The following is a 26561-nucleotide window of genomic DNA, read 5'->3' as shown; positions in this document are numbered from 1 at the left end:
ACACCAGTTACAGTTGCGGATTTGAAATAATTTCTCCATTATGCAACTTTCACTTGATGCAGAGCAAGTGTTCCAGTCATGTAAACCAGTGCTTCTCAAATGGCGCACATACATTATATATAGAGAGAGAGAATGGAAAATTAACTAGTAAAGTGTTGTCAGTCTTGGTTCCACCCAGATGCGAGATGACCGGAAATTATTTTAAAAAAAACTATAGAAATATCTATTCAGGAGGCACTAAATTTGTGTTTTTCAACCTTGGGGTCGGGAACCCACATAGGGTCGCCTGAAATTTATGAAAAATTATAATACATTTTTGAAATGTTTAAATTATTAATATTAATTTTTTTAACGTTGTTAACTGTATTTCCAATTTCACTTCGTAAAATAATAATAACAATAATTATATATATATATATATATATATATATATATATATATATATATATATATATATATATATATATATATATATATATATATATATATATATATATATAACTCAGACATGATCCAAAAACAAATTCTAGAAAAAAAATATCCTTGGGGTGGCAAAAAAAATGCTTGATTTTAAAATGGGGTCATGATCCAAACAGGTTGGGAACCACTGCACTAAATACACTTATTTACAAAATACGATTGTTTAAAAATGTTATCACTCATTCATTCCATCGTTATGCTCTGTAGTTGTTTTTAAATAGTTTTCCAGAAGCAAAATGTTGTAGTTAGACAAAGAGGGTGCTTGAAATAAGAGAAAGGGGGTTACTTGAGCCAAAAAAGTTTGAGAAACACTGATGTCAACAAATCCCGCTAAATAAAATATTAACAATGTCTGAGATATTCTAACAACTTGAAAGTGTAACAATAAATATTTCATGGGAAATGCTAGCTGTACAAGTAGTTCATCAACAAGTTTAAGATAAGAGGAAAAAAAAAATCTCTCTCTATATATATATATTATTCATCCAATTGTTACGAAATTTAAATTAATTAAAGGCTTTGTGCAATCACTGACTGCATTCTTTGTTTTAGAGAGATTTATCCACAGGTTGGTAAATAGTTGGTGACACATCGTGTGAGAATGGGAGAGTTGGAGGCGTCTTAAGCTCGGAGACATTCACAGCCTGTATATCTTTAGAGCCGTGGCAGCATTCTGACACATCCGAGCCCCTAATGCTTCATGCGGGGTGACACATTCTGTCTTACGCTGCGTGAAATTAGATGATGAAGCCAGTAGGCAAGTCACAACTTTTATGAAAATACCATCATAACTATTTAGACTTTGCTCTTGTTTTTAACAGTTGAACAAACTGGCCTTCAAATTTGCATGATTCCACCTCAAAATTGTTTTTAGGAGATACATTTAGTAAAGAAAAAGAAGAAAAAAAAGAAAAAGAAAAACAAAAATGCAATTTTATCTGCTTCAATTTTCAAGCTGATAGGTTTAAAGCAATAAGAAGAAATGCTCTCGGAGATCTGTAAACATTAATGGAAGTTTATCAAAATGCACTTCAAAGTTGTCATCTGCAGAGAAAAAGATAGCGATGAGGGTTTTCAATAGCATTATGCACTGAGAAAAGGCGTCAGATGATTAATGATGAACGTGTGTGTCTTTTGTTTTGCTGTCTGGGAGGATGAAACGACCGCCTCTCTAACTTGAACTTGGACTTCCGACGGGACGTCTGCTTCCTGCACCTCTCAGCCTATGCACACACACACACACACACACACACACACACATACAAATATCATAGCACACACGGGTTAAACTATGGGAATCACAATTCCAACACACAAATAAAAAGCAAGGCTTAACATACGCAATTATTACTGATGTTATATTTTTTATTCTCTACAGTTAAAAACAAGGACTTGATTCCTTTAAAAAAAAAAAAAAAATAAATAAAAAAAAAGTAGTTTAAAGTAGGTTAACACTTAGTTTATTAAGTATCTATATTTTTTCCCTATTTTGTCCATTGTAACATACAAATACAGCGTAGCTACAGGTTTATACGGAATATTTTTGGTCAATTAAAGAATAACCTTTATTCGCCTGTGCGGAATTCTCCAAATACATATAGATCTCCTCCATGGTTTAACCAATTCGGGTCTCATTCTTCTTGCTTTAATAGTTTAAATATGATATAATCATTTGGGAAGATATTCTTTATCATCATTATTCTTTATTTATTTAGTAACAATTTTTCTTTCTTTCTTTTTTTTTTTTTTTTTTACAACTTTATGGTCCTATTTAGTTGTTGTTGGTTTGTTTTTTTAAATCCTCTTTTCCAAGAGAGTGCAGGGACAAGATGACATCATTATATATAGAAATAAAACAATTAAGTAACAAATACCTTACATTATAAAGCACATAGACTTAGTCGCTTTACGTTTTCACCCATAAAACGTCATCACAACAACATGAAAACACAACTGATTATGAGTGACTGAAGGCGTATATGTGCGCATCCGGTTTTGTTGTTTGTGTTCATAAAATAAAACAGAAAAGTTTAAAAAGTGGATTTCAGCATGCTAACATGCGTTTTATGCCTTGTTGGTAGTAAATTAAATGAAGAAAAAATAAATAAAGCCAAAAAAAAGAACACAAAACTACGTAATTAAACAGTTGTATGAGACTACAGTCAACTTAGCTATAAGTATTTATTTTAGGGTATGACTGACCCTTACCGTAAGGAACATTTTTAAAGGTCTGGCACAGACGTGTTATATTTCGACCCGCCGCTAGGCCTATACACATGCAGGGCTGCACATTGACTTGTTGTGTTTTGCTTTTAGCCAGTCCTCTACATTTTTAAGAATAAATATATAAAATCCAAAGTGAGGTACAACTGTGCATGGTCTGGGGAAAACACTTACAATTATGACAATATTAAGAGGCATACATTTAAAGTAGCCTGAGTGGAAAGAAAACCATGCCATTTAGAAGGAAAATGACATGAGTGGCGCATATTGTTTACATGTACACACTCAGAATATGTACAGGCAAATCATACACACACACTTCATATATATGACTAAACACCATGGTTTGCTGATCTCAGCCAATTGTACTGCTCATTGCACAATACTGCTTTTCACTAAATCCGTACACACGCAAAAACTGACAAAGAAAAGAAGAAATCGGCACGATCATGCGCAAATAACGTGTATCTCCAACTATACTGTGAAAGCAATGTGTGACGCAAGCACACTGCATTTATAGGCTTTATGTTACATATCATTTTCTGGAATTTTCTCTGACATATCAAATGTTTTCATAAGGACGCGTTTAAGCATGAACTGAATCCAGACTGAAAAAGCGTATATAGTCTTGGAAGGAGGAATGCTTATATCTGCACATACGTGCACGCGTGCACACATACGCATTGTCGCTTTAACGTTTAACATGAAACTCAAATTCACAAATAAGACACAAACAACAATAATTATTCTGCTGAAAACTAATACAGTACTTTAATACACGCACGTGCTACCCAAGATGCAATGCAGATAGATGTTTTGTAACGCGCACGTGCAACTTTCCAGCGACCATCAAATCACATTTATACTCAACGACCCCCTCAAAGTCCGTATGGCTAAATAAATTGGTTCACGTCAAAAACTTCACATGCCAACTGATTTAACTCTTTAAAATACAGCCGCCCCGTGACTTTCTGCACATGCTGCATAATGGAATTCATCTTGGATATTTTTAAATGGCATGTATGTCCACTGCTCAGGAATGGCTTTGCTGTTATTCATTTACTTTGATTAAAACATGGTTCGATCCCAGCAATGCAAAAGCCTACTGCGCACTCATAAAGTGGACGTGATTTCTTCCAGTGTGCATGGCGCACATTGGCTCATATGGCTCTATACCTCCGAGCTTTGCACACATTCTTGGATCCCTACCGCGCCTGCTCACTATGGCTTTTACAGCAGAAAGGAGCCGCATTGGCTTGGAGCATGCTGGGCAGATGCATATCTCTTGATACATAAGTATAGGACAATATTAGTAGAACAAAGTGTAATTTCACTATTGGAATACAATTTTACATGATTAAATGCATCATTTATGGCGGTTTAGCTTCCATATTCCTAAAACAATGCCTAAAATATTGTTTTTAATTATAAATAACGTTAATAAAGTGCAATATTATATATATATATAATATACTGCAGCTGCTGCTTCACTAACTCAAAAGGTCTCAGTCAGTCATGTGCAGTCACCTCTTTGCAGGTATAGCATTTGGGTGAGGGTTCGCTTCCCTTCCCCCCACGCACAGACCTCTGCGGCTCCCCGCCTGACAGGGCCTGTCTCTGCACGGACGTCACGTCATCATGGTTGTCAGGATATTTACAGCAACACATCATGGCTGTTTGTCAAGATAGGATCGCAGTTGTTTCTATTAGCTTTACCTGCTGTGTGTAAATGTGCAGTTTGAACGACTCGTTTCAGTCATTCTGGCTGTTTTTTTTTTTTTAAATATATATTTATTAGTGACTTTTACAAAGACACATATCTTTGAATGCCTGTAAATCAGAGCTGATTTTGCATTATAAAGTTAAGATTCTAAGAACTATTAAATTAAAAAAAACAAACAAACAAAAAAAAAAACATGCGAAACAAGAAAATTCAAAATGAAGCACCCATGCATTCATTCAGTTGGTACTGCGTTATTTGCCTTGTCAGTGCAAGTGGATTGTTTTACTCCTAAGATTTAAATCAAAAGTATCATGATTTTACTTATCATAAAAGTTTTTAAAATTAGATATTTACTTTTTTTTTTTTTTTTTACATTTTTATTTATTTATTTATTTATTTTCCAGCACTCAACAATGTGTAAGAAACAGCACATCATGCTCTGCATATAAGGAACAAAATAAGGAAATTATGTAATTTTTATAATAAGGATTTAAAATATAAACTATCTAATTGTCATATAGCAAAGTTGTTATATTTGAAATATATGCTCATGTTTGGAAATTTGACATATAACTTCACCTATTTGGTAAAAGCAATACTTAATGTTATATATGTTCATATTTAGGATCCAACGTGTAACATTTGGCCCGATTTTGGGGTTCCATGAGTATTCTTTCCCTGTTGCGTCTTTGTTGACACGCATTTGATTCTGTCAGATTATACAAAAACATTTAATATAGGGATTATTTTTCTTCTAAAACTATAGGTTTAGTCATAGTGAAATAGGTTGTTGCATATGCGCATTTCAAGGTTTTATTAAAATGTGGGAGTCATCCATATTTTCTGAAAATTAACTTTTAGTCAATTTTACTTGTAAATTTACAGTTAGTTACAGTGGAAACCAATTTTAAAAATTTTATTTTATTGCTTCCTGTTGAAAAATGTGCAACATTGTCTGTATATATTCTTATTTGTATGTGTGTAACGACAGTAACTCCTGTTGCACAGGCTTTGCAGTGTTTTTGACTTGTATAATTTGTAAAAAAAAAAAATAAAAAATAAAAAAAAACAAAGAGAGGGAAAAAATGCACAGAACAGAAAAACTCCACGTATTTGAAATAGCAACGAGGTTTTATGCTTAGAGAAATGAATTACCATTCACTTTAAAAACCACTAACATTCACATGAAACAGTCACCTCGACGCAGTTGTTCGTATATTAGTTTCCTATTTTCTGCCAACCTGCGCCAAAACAGCTGTTTTTCCCTAAAATGAAGGATAATTTTAACTTCTCTTCCCGCCTGCACACACACACACACACACACACACGCACACACACACTCACACACACACAACAAATATAGAGTAAGGCTCTCTAAACAACAGCTAGTTTGCATGCATGCTCTAGTGTGAAGTTCATTCTTGTCTGTCTAGACTCTGATTACGACCCTGTTTGTCTGCGTTTTTTTACCTTGACCTTGGACTTCCGTGCAGCTGCCATTTGGATGAGCCCTAAGCAGTTGTAACTTCCTTTAGACAAAAGAACCGAAGTCTCTGTCCGAGGGAAAGGCTCCCGTTTCCTCGTAGTGCTGTTTGCAAATACACAATGTGCTCCCTGATTATTCCCAAGGCCATTTAGTGCAGCAGAAATGTTGATCAAGCCTGCGCCGTGGCTACTTTAAATGGGTGACTCATGGGATTGTCACTTCAAAAAGTGTAGTTTATGGGAACAGTGCGGGCCTAACCCTCCACTAATAATTTAATCTTGTATTACCTGAAATCCTAACCTATAATTAGGCATTTTGGAAGAGAAGATAAAGAAGTTGTTCATAAATCAGGAGTTGTTTAGGAGAAGCACATGAGTAGAAATATTACCTGTTTTAGTGCATGCAAAATGTAAAGAATGATTTCTGTGTAAAAAGATACAGAATTTAGAAAAAAAATAAATAAATAAGTTTTGGGTGTGAAGAGGTTTTTATTTGTGGTATGAAATGAAGCTGGAAGGCTGATAAGAAGCTTCTTGTTTGTGTCAATCCGCATGCGTGTTATGAATAAAAGAAAAAGTGAAAAGGAAACATTACTTCAACCCGTTTTTGTCATTGATTTTATATTATCTGTAGTTGTTTTTTTTCTTTAAAGGAAAAAAACGGGATTTAAGGTGAAACTCATGACGCTGCGCTTACTTTTAGTGTGAAAATGTCACGTATGTAATGAAGAAGAAGGTCACTATTCATATATTTAATGTGAACACGTAATAATTATCTATGTTTTACCAGCATATTTCCGTTTGTCCCTGCATGTGATTTTCTTGGGGATACAAATGCGATTACCATAATTAACTTAGAAAATTATGTATTGGCTATTATTTTGCATACCTATACTGATTACACCTGCTTTTTTTTATTTTCTGCCCAATTCAACATTGTGCTAAATATCGCTGCTAAAGTTTGTTTTATAATAACATTAAACTATTCTTTTACACCTAAATCATGGTTTTAAAATGATGTTTAAGCAGGTCATTGTGGTCCAAAAGGATACAGACTTAAATGGACGCAAAATGAGGTTTGATAAGATTTATGTCTTAATCTACACGTTCTAATAGACTCTAAACTACATCCTATTAAATTTTACATCTAAAGATATCCTTGATTTTTTTTTTTTTTTTAAGTACGCCTGGTAATTATGGTATATAACTTATAATTAAACTATGACTATCAAAATATCTCAACCTGACAAGTTAGAATTAGTTAGTACCCCACAATATTAGCAATTGTTTTGAATTTATTTTAATTAAATTAACATGTGATTGCAGTAATTCTCTTGTCTTCCGTCATGGCATGTGTTAGTTATGCTGATATTCCCTGATTGTGCTCAGAGTCGGCCAAACCTCACTGGTAGTTTTCGTTTGCCCTAATACTGAGAGCATTCCAACTCCCCTTTAAGGGTGTGTGTCTGTGTGCTTTGGACCAATAGCAGGACTCGGTGTTCGGCTGGAGAAGCGGTGACAGGCGAGGCAGTGTCTCTTTAAAGGGCTGTGCTGTGCTCGCGCTCACAAACCGAATCTCCCTGGACTTGTTAGCGTATCACGTGCCAGACTCTTAATGAAGTGGACACACAGGGTCTCCTTCGTGCGCATGCGCTCGGTGTAAAATGTAGTTGGAAATGAGGTGTCCGTCTTGGAGTAGTCGACTTTTAAAAAGCATCGGCAGCCCGTGATATGACGACTTCGCTAGTTCTGCATCCACGCTGGGCGGACACCTTGATGTACGTGTATGAAAAAAGCCCGAATGAAAACAACCAGAATAAAAGCCAAACAATGGAGGGACTAAGCGGTAATTGTGCTGCGACCCACTGCAGGGACCTGATGTCGCACCCGGCGCTGGGGCGACACTCTGGCAGCATAGCGACCCACCAGGGCTCCGTCTACTCGGATATTTCCTCCGCCGACACCGGGCGACAGTGCCCGGCTCCACAGACATCCTCCAGCGCCTCCTTGAGCTACGGCTACCCATTTGGAAACCCATATTACGGCTGCAGATTGTCTCATTCGCATAACGTGAACTTGCAGCAGAAGCCATGCTCGTACCACCCCGCGGACAAATACGCGGAGCCCAGCACAGCGCTGCCCACGGAGGAGCTGTCCACCAGGGCCAAAGAGTTCGCCTTCTACCCCAGTTTCGCCAGTTCGTACCAGGCTGTGCCGGGGTACCTCGACGTGTCGGTCGTGCCCAGTATCAGTGCCCATCCCGAACCGCGACACGACGCCCTGATCCCCATGGAGGGTTACCAGCACTGGGCTCTCTCCAATGGCTGGGATGGGCAGGTGTACTGCTCCAAGGAACAAACGCAGTCCACTCATCTGTGGAAATCCCCTTTTCCAGGTAAGGGAACTATATTTTAGGATCTTAAAGCTCTCTACAGCTGCACTTTATGTGAAAGTCCTTTGACTTATTGGAGTTTATGACCTCATTAATGTCCTCACATTAAAATATCCTTTAAATGTGTCCACACTGATTATTATTATTATTAATAATAATCATATTTTTACTTTAATGAGGTGTTATTGGTTTAGTTTAATTATATTGTGCTATTTAATTATATTTTTCTGTGGAAACACATGTCAAACCTGACTAACACTTATCATGTGTATAGGAAACTTTTCTAGCTATTATACTGTCATACACACACATGCTGTATAGGACATGCATAAACACAGCCATAATATTTGACACAATTCCAACATAAAATGAACACCTTTTTCATTTCATTTAGCCACTTGTGTAATAAATACAGTCCAGCTCTATACATAAAAGCACCTACTGTACACCTTTGCCATATGACAGTGCACGCCATATGTAAATCTAAGCAGCATGCACTGTTTTTGTGCACATGTTTGGGATACGTTTAGAATGTGCACAGTTATACCTGTGCGTTATAACATGTTAGATATCCTCTCCATCCAGCACACGCTTATACTTAGTGCCATACAACATGCATATTATACATCCTATATATGTGATAAATAGACACTGTGTTTACTGAGCTGCTTCCTGTCCCTCAATGGTTTATATTTCTTTGTGAAACCCGGAGCTTTTTGAATTCCAAGGAACTCCCTTTCCAACAACACATCTTTTATTATATCTCAAGTGAGCGACGCACGCATGGAAGCGAGGCGCGCACTCGTCAACAACGCGTGCACGAGCTGCGCCGTCCATTTTTCCCTGTGTCATTTACAGCACACACACACACACACACACACACACACACACACACACACACACACACACACACACACACACACACACACACAAGCTGATGCTCTGTCATACTCCATCTTTTAGATGTTCCTGAAAAGATAGACAATATTTAACAGAAACAGCCATAGTGTTTTTACCGCTGTTTAAAAAGCATGAATGAGGAAGAAAGAATGGGATCCGTGATTTGTTTGTTTGTATAACCACTGACTAAATAAATCTTTATATCAACATATAGGCTTTTATAAAAGGAACACCGACATCTGACCGTAAAATCTACTATTGCGTCTCACATATTGGTAAATTGATAATGCTATTTGCTCATATTTCAAATTGGCTGCAGTCCACTGATAAGATCACAAACTTGACTTGTGTTTTCTGACATGTCACATCAATGTGATTTATGTATGGATAAAAATATAGCAACAGTTACGAAAACGGTTTTTGGAATAACAATAATGGTTTAGAAATATATAAATATTTCTAACTTTTTTTTTTTTTAAGGGAAAACATATACTTCTGACACAAACCTTAAACTATCTTGTGGTGTTCTTTCTATTTTACCCTTTTAATGAGAAACTTCATGCAGATTTCTAATAATGGTACATTATCTCACTTTGCATAATGGTAAAAAAAAAAAAAAAAAAAAAAAACAGATGGGAAGCCATTGTTCAGTCTGAAGAAGGAAAATGAACTCCGATCAATGGGAATGGCGATTGATTACTATGGGGAGGAAGGAAAAACGCTTTACTGGAGAGATGGATCCCAGTTGCTAATGTGTGTCAGGTGCAGCACACCTTAGCTTGCGCGCGTGCACACACACACACACACACACACACACACACACACACACACACACACACACACACACACACACACACACACACACACACACACACACACACTATATTGTGTTAAAAGTCATAATGTTTATTCAGCAGCTTTTTTATTTTTTTTTTTACATTTTCCCTCTCCTTCTCCTTCTTCATACAGATGTTGTGCCGTTACAGCCCGAGGTGAGCAGTTACCGTCGCGGGCGTAAAAAGCGCGTACCTTACACTAAGCTGCAGCTGAAGGAGCTGGAGAAGGAATACGCAGCCAGCAAGTTCATCACCAAAGACAAGAGGAGGCGCATTTCTGCGTCCACCAACCTGTCGGAGCGGCAGGTCACCATCTGGTTTCAGAACCGGCGAGTCAAGGAGAAAAAATTCGTCAGTAAATCCAAGAACAATCACATGCACGCCACCTGATGGAAAGGAAAGCTCCACCCCCTCCCCCAAAACTGAAACTCATATTTGCAAAAACAGTGTATAGCGTATTATACCTCTTGCATCGAAAATCATTGCTGAAGATCATCTTTGGCTTATAGTATTACATTTTTTTAATTTTTTTTTTTTTTTTTTTTTAATTTAAGTGCCATCATCTTCACCAATAAAACCGTCAAACCTCCCACTTTTACTTCATTTCAGAAACATTTCTCTAAAAACTGTGAAAATAGAAAAGATATCACTCCGCATTTGTTATATAGGAATGTACATATATAAATATATACTATTTAAGACGATATATGTGTTTCAAAGACAAGTATTGTGTGTTTCCTTTTTTTCTTTCTTTTTTCTTTTTCAAAGCCAAATCAGAAAAGACTGGTGACGTTTTTAAAACAACGGATATATGGAAAAACGAGAAGTCGTCTTTGTTTCATGCCATTTTGTATACAAACGCCAAAAGGACACCGTGTCATGTTGTAGCGTATATTGACTTATTAAACTTGAAACTTTTGCCATGTTTCAAAAAAGTTTACTGAAAAGACTTCATGAACGGGGAAACGATATAAATATATATAAAAAAAGAAGAAAAAGAAACCGTCTGAGTTTCGAAAGCTATGCTCTCATATGTGGGATGTGTTCTCCAAAGCCTTCACTTAACAAACAAGGCTAATATTGTTAATCTGTATAGTGCAATGCTTTTATTATTTAATTCTTTTTCTCTGATAAAATGAAATATCCCAAATCATACTTTGTTTCCTTTATCAGTGAAGGATTGTGATGCAAACTGGAATGATTGTAAATCATTAAAAAAATCAGCCTCATATAGCGACATTTGGCCAATCTGTCTGATTTGTTTGGACTATGTTTTGCTTATCGTGCAGATGATGATGATCACAACGCCTCGTGCGAAGCCTGTTATTTCTACTTTTGGTGCAGTATGTCTATGTGACCTGTATTGTGGTGTTAATTTGCGTACTGGTAATGTGTTTCATAAATAAATGATCACTGAGAAAGAATCTTACGAGATTTGCATTACACCACCAGCACCAGCAGCAGCAGCGGATAAGGACGTCCTATGGTGGAAAGTCACGAGGAAATAGGAAATCTCCGTGTTATTATTGACAGCATGTGGTGTGAGCGGAGATGCATGTTTTTGCAAACTTTGAAACTTTCCATCCAAGGAAAACAAATAAAACGTAAAAATGATATTGGACAATTTCATTCGCCTCAAAGCGGTAGGTTACTGCGTGTCTTTTCAGCACGTGTTAACTACGATGTGTTTTTAAACTAAATATATTATGATAGGCATGAGTATAAGCACATATTTGCTCTGCTTATGCACAATGAATCATAAGAAAATTAGATTTATATGTATTTCTAAAAATATAACAATACACGATGTTTAGCCACAGATTAAATTCTGTATTACCATTTTAGACACCTTTCTTGCAAAAATAAACACACACAAACGCGCACGCACGCACGCACACACACACACAAAACATTAATACCGTTTATAGTTGTGATATTTAGCGTTTTAAAACATTAACAACGATATGTATTCAACCTTATCCTATTTGTGTGACTATTCCAAGTTGCAACGTAAATATACATGAATTTAAAGTTCTGATCAAAGACTGACAGTAAAGCTATACAGTTTTTAGTTTGTGCACTTTTTTTTTTTTTTGGTCACTCGCACCATCACCATATACGTTGCAGCACGAGTTTAAATTAAACTCCAAATTTGCAGTATCTGTAAATATGTTGCACATCCTTTATTTTTTAGGGTTTTGTGTTTTTGCTCGAGCCGCATATACAATTTGGCATAAATGCCTACTTTTTTGTGAAGAACCAAATAAATAAATGAATAAATAGATAGATAAATAAATACACGCTTGCTGCTGCTGTAGACTATTTAACTTTTTACATTTTTAACTGCAATGACGTCTCAGGGATGTGTGTGTGTAAATGCAGTTTGCGAGATACTGTATGTTCTCACATCTTGTCTGCACTACTGTTCAGCAAAATGATAATAAAGCTTGATTTTATTTTATTTTATTTGAAATAGTATATTAAACAAATACCTCTTTACCATGTTTACACTTTGTAATTTTAAATAATTAGTGCTATATGAATAATGTGTATAATTATACACATATACCTATTTGAGAAAAAACAAGAGGCCAATATATACATATAAAATGCTTTAGTCTATGGGTATTAAAAAAAAATAATGAAACCGTCTTAACAACTAACACAGACCGTGGTTTAAATCGAGATTGTTATGATTACAATCTCAGAGTAATACTTTACTAATATACTCAAACTTTGAGAGGCTTCTCAAGAAAATAAACTCTAAAAAAAAAAAAAGCTTTCTAAATCTTATTCATTGAATCTATTATGAAACCAAGGCCCTATACCATGAGTTTAAACTAAGTTTTTCTTTTAATACCTTCCCTTTGTTTTGTTTCCAGTTTCCGGTTTCGTCATTTCTCTACATCTCGTTGTCAAGACATTTCGTTTATTGCGCCTCGGATTTTCAATCCTGGAGGAAAGTTCTTAGTCTGCTAATTTACCCTTGACCATGACTATGCAGTCACTTTGACCTTGACATCACAGCAGATTGTGAATAATAAATAGGGGGCTGGACACCAATGCTGGCGGTTTGTTTGTAGGCAAACAAGGTGCATTTCCCTGTCTAGACAGCCGGACTTAATGACGTGCCATAAATACATAAAAAAAGGGAAATATAGCGATATCCTCTGACCTGCATTTCGGACCATCTAGAGATCTGCTTTAATTTTACCTCAGCTATTTTTTTTTTTAGTTTTTTTTTTAGTTTTTTTATTTTTTTTTTTAGCAACAGTCATTTAAAAGCCTTAGACCTGCATACCAGTGAGTGAACCCACCAATGGTTTCACAAAGCTTTAGAATATTTGACGTCTCACACCAACACACCAGTGATCTGCAGCGAGTAGCCATGCGTCTACAGCGAGAGAAAATACTACGTGCTAGATCACCTGAAAGGTAGGGCCTACTTTCTTCTATTTGTAGATCAAGTTTTTTTGTATGGTAAGAAAAAAAAAAAGAAAAGAAAAAAATAATTAACGACAAAACAAGCCCGACAGAACAAATAATAGTTTGTTTTCTTATTCTAATATTTGCTTTTCCTGAGTTTCCCAAACTAAAAACTGGCAAAAAAAAAAAAAAAAAATCTGTGTAATAGTAAATAGTAATAATTATTATGTTGTACCTAATATATATATATATTGTAAGTAAATTGTATTATTCTTATATGTAAGAAAACGTGAGCAAAAAAAAAAGATATGTATGTATAATTTACCTTTTTTAATTAGAAAATATTTGAAACTAAATTAAAATTCGGTGTTGGTGTATAAATATAAAATACATCACTGTATTAAAGTTTAAATTGTACTTCGTGGAGTCCTAAATTGTAGTAAGTTGTATACTATCAAACGGTCCACGCCCTGGACGGTCTGGACAAACAAAACCTGTTAACAAAAACTGTCCCATCTTTTGATAAAATAGCTCATGTTTATTATTACTGTGTGTGTGTGTGTGTGTGTGTGTGTGTGTGTGTGTGTGTGTGTGTGTGTGTGTGTGTGTGTGTGTGTATGTGTGTGTGTGTGTGTGGACGCTGCAGCCCAACACAGGGGGCGGATAACCTCTGGTGGTGACCAAAGGAAATTATCAGGAAGTGGAAAAACTCCTGTTTACCAAACGTTTGCACAACTTAGTTCACTTATAATTGTATATACTTGTATACTATAGATTTGAATGGAAATTGTATTCATTTATAAATTGTGTGCATTATAAGAAGTGGGTCGTGTAATTTTTATACAATTTTCATGGTTGATGAATATATATATATATATATATATATATATATATATATATATATATATATATATATATATATATATATATATTTATATTATACGCACATACACTTTTTGTTCCACCTAGTTTTAAACAGGAACACAAACACACACACACACACACACACACACACACACACACACACACACACACGCTAAATAAGGTGACGATCCATTTTCAGTATTTTTTATCTGTTGATGATGCGTAATGCGTAGAAATGAATCTTCTGAATCTGCATTTATAGATGGTCATTTTGGTCTTAAATTAGTTTATTATTGGCGATTGTTTTTGGCTGAGTTTGAATATTTTAAATTGCGTCATATTTGTATTTGAGTAGCGTTGCACAAAGTAGTGTGTACTGTCTGAAATAGCATAGTAAATTGCTAATATGAAAAAAAATTATAATAATTAAAAAAAAAAAAAAAGGAATGCATGTATCAGCCTATGCCACATTCCATGCACCTTTGTGGGCTTGCCTTGCACACTATATACTTGATGACTGGGTCTTCCTTGAAGAAAGCTTTAAAGAGCTTTTAGGCCACAATTGGCAACCTGCCTGCATAGAATCAAAGGGCAAGAAGGGGGAAGAAAAGCCCTTTGTTGAGGCTATTGCCCTGTCTGGACAGGACCAAGGAACAGAGGGAGGCTACTTTCAATATCTCGCAGACAGTGTACTAGACACTGACCTTGACTGAGCTGTTTGATCGGTGGAAAGTTATTTTAATGGCAGATTTTGCCTAAGTGCAGGCTGGTCATTCTTGTTGAAATATGACATCACCGTGAGCTGAAGATGGACCGTTGGAACATGAAAGCTGGACCCGTGGGAACGGATCAGAGGCGTGGGGAGAGAGGGAGAGAGGTCTGGCATGAGTTTCCAAGCATATGGCCTCCTGTGCAGAGGTAAAGGGCTTTTTCTTCATCATCATCATCATCATCATCTTCTTCTTCTTAACATGCGGTAACCAAAAGTTCTGCACGACACCAGAGCGCATTGCTGTTACAACGTTGTTAATGCATTGCATTGCAATACTGTCTAACAAGATAGAGGAATGTGCAGTGATAGAAATATAGTGAAGCCCTAACAGATGCCCATGAGGAGATCCTCCAGTTTTTCTTTCTATTTAAGGCCGGAGCATGACCGCTGCCTTTGGGAGAGACGAGATCCGCTGCTGGCACATGTATACAGTGACGAATGCAGCGATCAAATATCGGCTGACTTGCAAATCGTTCCCAAAACAGTGTTAAAATGAATGCTAATGTTCTCACGTAACACTTTACTGGCTTTTAAACATGCAACTTGCAGCGTTCAGCACGCATAGAAAAAGAAAAAAAAAAGCTATAACCATGCAGTTCATGCACTAAAAATGCATTTTTCAATTCAAATACATTAAATATATAATCCGTTTTTATCCTCTCTTTTATTTTAATTTTGATTTATATTTTTTTTTTCTTTTTAGATAACAAATTATTGGACAATGATTTTGCTCATCATGCTTATTGAATATATGTTTAAAATGAACCCTTACCCTTAAACAACTATCACAGATGCTAACTGGTTTATCTTTATTTAAAGTTGTTTTGATTAAGTTTTTGGGTTCAACATCAAGTTCAATTCCCCAGAGGTGGTGTCTGAACTTGAGTGGACTGGGGGAGACATGCAGGTTAAAAATCTGGCCTTTTTTTCTCTGCTGATGTTTTTTCTATAGCTCTCGGTGTGACAAATTTAAAGATTTATCAATTTTGCTGACATTCCCCGACATCTCAAAGAGCAGCTATAATAAGATGCACTTTGTATTTATACTGTAGGACAGTCATTTTTCCCTCTAGCTTCAATTTGGTGGTTTAATAAGGTTTAAATAAATTGAAAAATCTTCATGATGTAAAAATCAACAAATAGGAAAAGGTGAGATTTACCCATTCTGGTCACAGGGTGTGGTGGGTCTTTAAGTGTTTGATATTTGATCAGGGAGTGGCCAAACATACATGTGTAAAATGTTTAAAACTGAGTAAAACTGAGAAATATTGACTTGGATTACTCTATCTTTTCTAAAAATGTATATATATATATATATTTATTTATTTATTTTTTGGTCAGATCAGGCTGACCTGCATCTAAATCAAATAATTAGTGCGATATAATACAAGGAGACTCTCAGCTGATTGAACCTGTTAAGTGCCCTCTGATATCTTGTAAAGTTCATATAAAAGAATTGTGAGAGGTGTAACAATCCCACCAGAGTTTGGCTGAGGGCGTTTATTGGAGGTATCTGTTAAAGTTGTTCATGTGAGGTGTACTCAGGATTATTATGTGAAATATACCCTCTTAAAGTAACCTTGTAGAATATCGTCCACTTTTACAGAGCCAGTGGCTTCAACCTGGTGACCCTGTTACTGTAAATATGAGTGGAGCTCGGCAACCAGCATCAGTCTTTTCTTAAAACAAGCTTGTAAAATTGGGTCATCACAGCTTTTATATGACGTGGAATTCAGTCATAATTTGCAAGAAAACAAGATGTCATATACATTATCCCTTTATAAAAAGCTGCTTTTTTTAATAAGAAATTGCATTAAAAGAAACTTTTTCCAGTTTGTAAAAAAATTAAATAAACTAGTCCATGGGCATTAATAAGTGTAAAGAGATTGTAGTGTAAAGAGCAGAATAATAATTATATTAAAAAAAAAAAAAAAACATTAAACATTTTCAAAATAAAAGGGTTTACAGTATTTTAAAAACGCATATAAACCCCAATGCAGAAGTTAATGTTTTGTTTTGTCTGAGATGGACCGAGTGGGTGGTACCATGTGGAGCTGAAGTTATCCTGGACACGTGGTCAGATTCTGACCAATCAGGCGCCCTCACAGGTTTAACTACGTTAAATGTCAGATTGCAATAAACTAGAAGCTGTTGGTCGGGCCCGCGGAAATGGGCGAGCATAATCTCCTTAATCCGGGGTTTGTGGGACCTTTGGTAAACATCCACACTGGAGACACGTTTTACTTTCCAAATTTTAGAGCCTCAGGGGGACAACTGGCGGGGCTGCCGTCTCTCTCGTACCCGAGGAGGGACAACGTTTGCTCCCTCCCGTGGAATCCATCGGAGCCGTGCAATGGATACTCTCAATCCTATTTTAGCAGCCCCGTGTCACTTAACCCTTCATTCAATCGCTCGTGTGACATTAGCAGACCAGATGATGCTAAGTGTTATTACAACAACAATAATAATAGTAATAATAATAGCAGTAGCGGCGGTGCAGGCGGAGGGATCCGGGAGACCTGCTCAGGTGGCAGCAGCAGCCTCAGCCTCAAACGGGAGGACAGAGCCAGGGACACTTCTTCATCTCTAACATCTGAGCACGGGATGCTCGGAGCCATCGGCAGCACCGCAGCATTCTCTAAATATGACTACGGCAGCGAGCAGCAGCAGCAGCAGCAGCAGCAGCTAGTGCAGGATCCGCCATCCTGTCAGTCCATGGAGTCCGACTCCAGCTCGTCTCTGCTCAACGAGGGCAGCAAACCTTCCTCCAGCGACGCACAGACCCTGGTGTCACCGGGAAGCCATACAAGCAACATCACTGCTGGTGGAGGTGGGTGCTTTTACACAGATTCAAAATATAAACATGCGTTCGTATTGTTTCATATTATTGATTGCATGCATTTGGTGATATATGATTATTTTTGCTGTGCACATATGAGCACCCTTGCTGGAGCTTGCAGGTAGTTGCGTGGTGCGCAGACGCCGCTAGGGGTTGCCCTAAATTACCCCATGCTCTATAAAGTGCATAGATGTATATGGCTGATGACCTCACCAACATTAAAACCATACATGTTGCCCTCCGCTCTGAATAAGAAGCAATTCTATATTTGCATGTCTGTTGAAAGTGAAAGCCTTGGTAATTTTTTGTTTTATTTGTGTGTGTGTGTGTGTAATATTATTACCTCTGTGCAGCAAATGAATGCATTGATTTAAAGAGGTGAGTCGCCATGGTTGGCTGCTTTGAATAGAAAGGCTTTAGCTTTTAATGACTCATAAACAGAATTAATATCTGCCAGTGTTGACTCAAGAAGAGCCATTTCATTCGCTCTTAAAGTTGCTTTCCAGATATAATCTATAACACGGCCTAATATTTACGTAAATGCTGTTTTAATTTTAACCATAAAACTACAGGTGACACAAAAACTCGTGAACTGCGGAGATTATGCAAATATACATAATACAATCCTTGTAATTTATTGAATTTAGGATCATATGAGCACAAATACGCCCAGTCTGTGCTTAAATTGTGTGAAAGGAGACTTTTATTATTATATGAAATAAAATCCCACATTTAAATAGTTGAATATTAGTTGTATATGCCACTGACAGGGATTATTATGCATTTCTAACACATCGTTCACACCTTCTTATAGGCTATTTATAAACTCGTGACAACACTTAAAGGGCATGAATGGGGTGACAAGGGGAGCCATTGCCCTAATAACAGATGTCCCTGTTGGTTTACCATAACCTTGGAGGTGACCGTGATTTTGCATCCATGGTGTGGCTAATGTGCCCCCTTCCTCTTCCTCCTCCCCCGCTTCTCCCCCCAGGTGCACCGTGGTACCCGATGCACACCCGGACCAGAAAGAAGCGCAAACCGTACTCCAAGCTTCAGCTGGCTGAGCTGGAGGGCGAGTTCATGCTGAACGAGTTCATCACCAGACAGAGGCGGAGGGAGCTCTCCGACCGTCTGAACCTCAGCGACCAACAAGTCAAGATCTGGTTTCAGAACCGCCGGATGAAGAAGAAGAGACTCATGCTGAGGGAGCAGGCTTTAGCCTACTTTTAGAGATGCGGCAGAAGGTGAATCGATAGGCATTAAAAGCCCAAGCCTGCGCTGCCCTCTCTTGGTCTCCTCTCACTGCATGTCCCTCATATTTTCATTTTTTTAAAATTTTTTTTTTTAACACAGTGCACACACATTTACATTTCATATGTTTTTCTTGCGGGCTTAAAAAGCTCCAAAACTGGTATCCAAAGCTGCTCTTTACATGTCAAAACACTTTTATGTTTGACTTCGCACAACAAGATTTGAGAATGTATTACAGTATATGTTTTGGGTAAAGAAATATGAATGATACACTGAATGTTGGCATTCAAAGCAGTATTGTTTAATAATGACACTTGTTGACAGTATATTGTGTTTCCTTTAAACAGATGCAATAAGAGAGCAGGGCCTATATTGTAAGATCTCAATAAAAGCCTAAAATCACCTCAGACAGCGTGACTGTAGCGCATCTCCTCACTGATATCTCTGAAGCAAATATGTAATATGGGAGAATAATCTCTCATCCTGTCGCCTTTGGTGCTTTACTTCCACCGGGGATCAGTGCGTATTTGGTTTCGTTTCCCCCCCAGTTTGAGCCACGCTGCTGGACACGTTCATGGTCACGGGCAGGAACTGCAGAAGTCTGGGCGTCTGTCTGAGCGGGACAAGCAAAACCGCAATGTAATCTATAGCAACCCTCGTGACCGCACAATAATAATAATTAAAAAAAAGAAACAAGTCTGTGCAAACCGGTTTCTAAACTTTCACTGATTTCTCAACTTGTCTTTCTGCAGTGAGGTGAAATCACCACTATACTGAAAGTCAACGTTCACACTTTGTTGTAAAATTAACCCTTTTTCCCTCCCAAACTAAAACAGACTTGTAATGGATGAATAGATTCACCATATAGCTGTGACCTATGGCTCAATTCATGCAAGAAATCCGCCCAAATGTCAAATGAGGAATGTATCGACCAGAAGAGAAACTCGGTGCTCATGATAAAAACACATGTATAAACTTAAAACTATACATCTGTGCTTCGTTCACATGGGGCCAAAGCAATGTATTACTTTTTGAATATAACGAGCAAGCCAAATGTTTGCAGCATGTTATTGATGTGAAATAGCTGTAAGTCATGTTCTGTCGGCCGCCTTTTTTATTTCTTTATTATTTTTACATGAATAAATAACCAATTTTAGACAAAAGCAAAATTATTATTATTATTATTGTTATTTTTAACAATAAATATTATTATTATTATTATTATTAACAATAATCATTATTATTATTATTATTATTATTATTATTATTATTATTATTATTATTATTATTAAAGGATAGGTTCACTTTCCTCCTTTAATGTTATCTGCTAGGTCAATATTGTCCTTTTCTCTATACCTTGTACTCGTGTATAACTTTGTAAACCCCAATGACTGTCATTGAGTTAGTATTGCATCCTATTTTAGGAGCTCTTATCGCTATGTAAAGGTGCTTTATGTTATTGATTGTCTCGTCTAATATGGCATTCCATATATAGCCTAATTGTGGTTTGTATGGTTGAGAATGTATAGGCCAAAAACTATATACTGCCAGACTTCAAACAGTATATGTAAGGGTTTACTTTCTTTTTCTTTATATATATATATATATATATATATATATATATATATATATATATATATATATACATATACTGTTCATAAAATATAAGGAAGTCCTGTTCCTGTGTGGTAACTAATTGTTTATTATCGTTCATTTATATCAACTCCATCGCATTCCTTCCGTTGCGCTTGTAAGGATTGCTGCATTGTCTTGTAAAGTAACAATAATATGAATGTATAATGCGATACGGTCTTCAATAAAACAGAATATTGAAACGTTCCCTGACTGCTGTGACTTACTATCAATTCTTGACATGACGGATCATATATATATATATATATATATATATATATATATATATATATATATATATGAATTGACCTGTAACGCATTTGAAAATGAATGCAACCTGCAGTCCACCTCCTGAAATAAAGCTCTGAACATTAATGGGACTTTTGGAAGCATTTGAGTGGGTGGTGTTGGCACGTAATTGCACATGCTGTGAAATGTTTGCAATGGGAGCCCACACGGGTTTGTGTGTGTTTTTTTTCTTTGCTTTGTGGTGCCACGGATATAAGGTGGGGTGCACAAAGCTATGCAATGGCTTTAACAATGCAAAATGGCGTCCAGGTGTATTCATTCTTTGTATTCTCTCTATTAAAGAGGCCTTAGACACAACACACGTCAAAAGACCATCACATTACCCTTAAGTGAAAGTCCCCCTTTATGTTTTCTTGTGGTTTCCCTTGAAGTTTGACCTAATCAATGTAACTGGTATGCTACAAGCCTATAACGCTGCTGCTAAGCACGCAACAGCTCTGTAAAGCAGTAATAGGGTTACACCCCAGCGGTCCATATAAGCAGCTAGGCCTCTCAGGCTGGTTTCCCTTTGCATCTTCTTATACATACTGGTTTCAGATGGAGTTTGTATACAGATGCTTCACATGCTAATGACTATCTGTCCTCAGTCTCTTCTTACTGAGATCATGGTGTCATGATGTCTCATTGCTGACATCATATGTTCTGTAAACCCATACTATATATATATTATACAAGGCTCATGCTCTGAGATCTGTGTTCACGCACACTCCTCGTTCATCCTTTATAGAATACATTTTCCTTTAGGTGTTCACAGCTGACATCTGCTTTGCTGCAGTGCACTGATTCATCATGCGACTCTGTGCCTGTTTACCTGCAGAGCCTGCACCCCCCTCCCCTGCACGCTCACACGTCACCCATACACTTGTAGTGCTTTTTCTCTTCCCTTGTTTTGTATGTATTTGATAAATAGCTACACGCTATTACTAAAACATTAACATTCGCGAATACACAAATCCACTGACTCACTGCAGCTTCATGTGCAGCCATCCACTATAGTTTACACAATGCGTAAAGATGAAGAAAAGAAGCTATTTTTCTCATTTACGAGGTAATTTTCACGTTTCAATGTGTGTCTATTTAAAAATACTCAATGGCACACGCTGGTTTTAATGATTAATGTTACTTTTTAACATCTTGCTCGTCTTGATATGTTGCTTTAAAAATACTTCCCGCTATTTACGCGCAATGTGTGATGGTGCACGAGTTGTAAAATTAACTAATCTGAAAATAAAAAACACACCTTCACCTTGTTTTTATCCTATGCGCATTTCCTTTTACGTATAATTATATAAAAATTAAGTGTATTAAGCTGAAACTAAAGCGTTTTAATCTGTTTCTAGAATTTGACGATGGCAGGCACACCATCCACAGCACGTTCCTTCTTTTTAAGCCATCAAACGCATTGTTGCAAATAAAAGTGGATTAATAATGTCCCGTGTTCTGTTGTTCTGTAGTTCTGTTGAAAGCCACATGTGGATGCGTCACGACGCACCCGTATTCAATTATTATTTCAAGATTATCTCTAAAGTTAGGGATAAATATATTGAGTATTTTTTTAAAGCCCAGTTTATTATATGCGGATAAACAGCAGCAACTGCAGATATTTTACAAGTGTTTAAACGTTGGTTTTATACGTTTTTCAGCTTGTAAAAGGTGCAAGAACAGGGCAGTGAGGAGATTCTTTACTAGATATTATCCATGATTTTCCCCCTTTTTTTTCTTTTTGAGCAGCTGAAGACGTTTATTCATCTAAAGTCAGTCTCTATTTCATTACAGGGAGCATTTGCATAATTTGTTCTTCCAAAATGAGTGAGGAAATCCGTTTAGGTCTCAGAAGGAAACTTTAAGTCTCGCGTGCATTACGAAGGCTGCTGTGATTAAATGGTGCAAACAGGGGGTTTTGTCTTTACGGCGTGATTTGGTGACTTGTGTGAAACAGTGACATTATTTGTACAGAAACAACAGGTCTGTCTGCTGTTTAAATAGCGATTAACAAATCATTTTCACTTGACCTTCATAACACACGTCGTTTTTTTATTATTCACTGTTAGGTCACTATAGTTCTGCTTTGTATTTAGCTTTTTTTTTTTTTTAAGTTGAATGAATAGGTAATGTTTTTCAAAATCTAAGTTTGAAATATATATATATATATATACATTCCTGTCACCCTATAGGACCCTGGCCTGGCAGCTAATATTAGTTTGGCTTTATTTTTGCATTAGCCTGATTTAGTCTGCTTTACTTATGCAGGATTACACATGGATTAGACAAACCGGTCCAGAGGTAACCGTCGGGTATTTGCAGAAAGCTTAGAGACATTCAAGTTTTCCTTCCTTGTTTTTATAATGACTCTTTCACTGCTCCTGGGCACTTTTGACTTTGAGACTGGCTAAATCTGTTTATGGCAGCCTGTCTCCGCGTCCCAAAGGTCAGTGAGCTTCACTGTGCCCTTCGCAGAGAACTTGTGTGGCATGTGGTCTACGTCCCCCTCCGCCGTTTATGGTGCAAAGCTGGCCGAGAAATAGAAAGCAGCGTAGCCCTGCATGCTAAAAGCGTAGTGGTGTGTGTGTGGTGTGTGTGTGTGTGTGTGTGTGTGTGTGTGTGTGTGTGTGTGTGTGTGTGTGTGTGTGTGTGTGTGTGTGTGTGTGTGTGTGTGTGTGTGTGTGTGTGTGTGTGTGTGTGTGTGTTGATGCGGTGGCTTGTGCGTGCGAGTGAGAGTTTCAGATGATAGAATAAACGGTGGATGGGATACTAAACCCATGACAGATCCACCTTACTACTTCAGAAAGGCTGCATATCGATTTTTATATGATTTGAAATGAGATTTCGGTGTTATCTTCATAATCTTGCGATATGTTTGGACCTCCCAGTTCGTTTATTTCTATTTTTTTTTTTTATTATTAATATTTTATTTTGCCACCCTGCACGTTAGCCCCTAATACGCGTACGAAGATTTCATCGCATGCTTAAAATGACTTGGATTCCTCTCCTATCAGTTGATCCAGGTGGAAAACAACATTCGTAAAGGATTTATGGACGTTGATTTGAAAAACAACATGATGCAACGTGTCGTTATTTGTTTAAGTCCTTTAGAAAATTGACACTTGTATCTTTTAAAACACAACATGCACATGTATCTTTATCTTCATAACATGTATTTTTTTTTCCATGTAAACACGCATAAGGCCAAGTATTCTACATAGACCTATCCTTACCTGTCTACATATTTACATTTTAAATATCATATGTAACCCGTTTACAGTAGGTTCAACTTGTTTGGGTTTAAAATCCTATTTTAAGGGGATTTTAAAAAGTAAAAATCCATTTAATGTCGTTTAATAAAACGCAAATCTAATTTGATGTTTCAGCTATCAACAGATTTCAATAAGGGTCTATATTAAAAAAAATGATATAGCACGATGTGGTAGAAAAACGATGGTTTGTGACCATATTACTGAGTTGCTTGTGTGGTAAAAAGTTGCAAAAGTTGGCCTTTTGCGTGGAAAATCGGAGCGTCTAATTTTTGCGCTCACATGCTCTGTGAGCTCTGCGTACACACGCACAAATGATGTATTGTATTTGGACAAATAAACAGGCTGTCAAAGCACACTTAGATTAATAGAATTGTAAATAGGTCATCCTTTTGGACGCCATTTTACAAAATAAAATCCATCAACTAAGACTAACTTTAGCAATTAAGCGGTTTTAAAATCAGTTTGATATTGCGCATGTGCAACAACAATAACGCACACACAGGGTGAGACAAACCATCGGGGAATTCGTGATACATAATGATTCCATAAAAAAAAAAAAAAAAAAATCACGATTTACAAAGAAATATGTATCTAAATCTATTTAGGCATTACACCACATTTATTTGGACATCTTGTCACGTGACAGGCCTGGAGTGCTTTAGTAATGAAATAGTATTTATTCAGATTTTGGTAAAACAACATGAAAAGTGAAGTAAAGAGTCCCCCAAGCAGCATGAAAAAGACAAGCTCTCATTTTGTCCATGTTTTTCCAGGATGTGCATAAGGAGCTTCCTACAGAGTAGCAGCTAAATCTTGTTATGTAAAAATCACAAAAAAAACTTATTCTTAGATGGTTTATTTGGGGATAAAGTCTCTTGATGTTGCTCTGAATGTAATACATGTCTTTACGGCTGTATTCACAGATATCAGTTAAAGACAAACGTGTTTCTGTTCTTTCTTCAGTGTTGCTCAAAACTGTTCTCAGTCACGTTTAACAGGCGGACTTACATCCAATTAAACTTATCTAGGCCATGAGGGGACTGTAATGTGATTCCAGCCGCTTTCCACTGTCAGACAAGTCTTTACTAACAATGGTAAACTGCACTCATTGTGTGTTTGTGTGTGTGCGTCTCTGTGCGTGCGCGCCACGTGGTTTTATTGACCTGAAACCAAAACTTAATAATATTTAGGAGCATAGTTTTGCCACAGCTTTATATAAACGGGTACTAGTTGCGCCTTTTTAATATAGTGTAATGTGTTTGTCTAAAATTCCTCGGATGCAGTCGTAAAGTTTGTTCTTTGACTGATTAAATAAATGAGAAAAGTCAAAGCTGCCAAAAGAACACCGTGTGACATGAAAAGTGAACTGCTGTGGTTGTTCTGATCGTTCTACGAGTCCAAAAAACCTAGAATTAAGGAGAGGCAGATGATCATATTTTGCTGGCATGCTCTACATATGCCTGTCTGACCCATCTTTCCTGGGTCCTACTGCTCGCGGGTTTTATGCCATCCTCGCATACAAAGAAATAAACACGTTGCAGTGTCCTCTTTTGGTATTTATCGGATGTCTCAGGGTGCCAAGTTGTGAATACACTCTTTTAAAACCGAACGCAATCGAATTTAGTCCAGTGATGGACAGTGACTGGTCAGATATTGGCACATAACGACACACACTGCGTCTTTAAATGCAAGCAGGATAACCATTTCCTATTTCTTAGAACGCCCTAGGTCCTTTTTGCTAAAGTGATTTCATATTTTTTGCTGCTGCCTTGATCGACAGCCCCAAACTTTCTACTTTATTAGCGCATTGCTTATTTATAAGCCCGCTTGACTTATTTATGCCAGCCAAATACGCATCATTGAAAATATTATGATGTGGAAATGAATTGAACCACATTGTTTCAGACCGTGCGCCCTGGTTCTGTTATTGTATCCTGAAAGAACATTTTGTGGCATTACATACAAGTTTGGACGTGTGTGTATCTAATAAATGTCAAATACCTTATTTTCATTAGAGCTTAATGTAACGGAAATGTGTAGGAAAACTGGTCACTATTGGAATTTGTGTTGTTATTCCAATGAACATTTAACAACAAATTTAAAGTTTCAAGGCATTATGCAAATGTAAAGAAGAATATGACGCAAATCATCACCTTTTCTTTTGAATAATCA

The 26561-nt window shown here is 36.9% G+C and overlaps 2 protein-coding genes across 2 annotated transcripts; both read left to right on the top strand.

Moving 5' to 3' along the window:
• Positions 1-7616: 7616 nt before the first annotated feature.
• On the top strand, positions 7617-10624 carry hoxc13a (homeobox C13a). The gene is made up of 2 exons (XM_028453415.1): positions 7617-8306; positions 10173-10624. The coding sequence occupies exons 1-2, from the start codon at positions 7643-7645 to the stop codon at positions 10427-10429; spliced, it is 921 nt and encodes a 306-aa protein (XP_028309216.1). The 5' UTR covers positions 7617-7642; the 3' UTR covers positions 10430-10624.
• A 6624-nt stretch (positions 10625-17248) lies between these two features.
• On the top strand, positions 17249-19173 carry hoxc12a (homeobox C12a). The gene is made up of 2 exons (XM_028453482.1): positions 17249-17931; positions 18935-19173. Exons 1-2 carry the CDS (start codon positions 17271-17273, stop codon positions 19171-19173), a joined length of 900 nt encoding a protein of 299 aa, XP_028309283.1. The 5' UTR covers positions 17249-17270.
• Positions 19174-26561: the final 7388 nt, after the last annotated feature.

The sequence above is a fragment of the Gouania willdenowi genome, chromosome 7, assembly GCF_900634775.1.
Source record: "Gouania willdenowi chromosome 7, fGouWil2.1, whole genome shotgun sequence".
Taxonomy (NCBI): Eukaryota; Metazoa; Chordata; class Actinopteri; order Blenniiformes; family Gobiesocidae; genus Gouania; species Gouania willdenowi.
The sequence above is the reverse complement of the archived record's forward strand: the minus strand, read 5'-3'. Positions and strand labels throughout refer to the sequence as shown.

Excerpts from the sequence above, each read along its gene's own strand:
- hoxc13a (XM_028453415.1), top strand. The coding sequence starts at position 7,643 with ATGACGACTTCGCTAGTTCTGCATCCACGCTGGGCGGACACCTTGATG. Across the intron at positions 8,307-10,172 it reads GTGGAAATCCCCTTTTCCAG|ATGTTGTGCCGTTACAGCCC; the intron begins GTAAGGGAACTA and ends TTCTTCATACAG.
- hoxc12a (XM_028453482.1), top strand. The coding sequence starts at position 17,271 with ATGGGCGAGCATAATCTCCTTAATCCGGGGTTTGTGGGACCTTTGGTA. Across the intron at positions 17,932-18,934 it reads CAACATCACTGCTGGTGGAG|GTGCACCGTGGTACCCGATG; the intron begins GTGGGTGCTTTT and ends TTCTCCCCCCAG.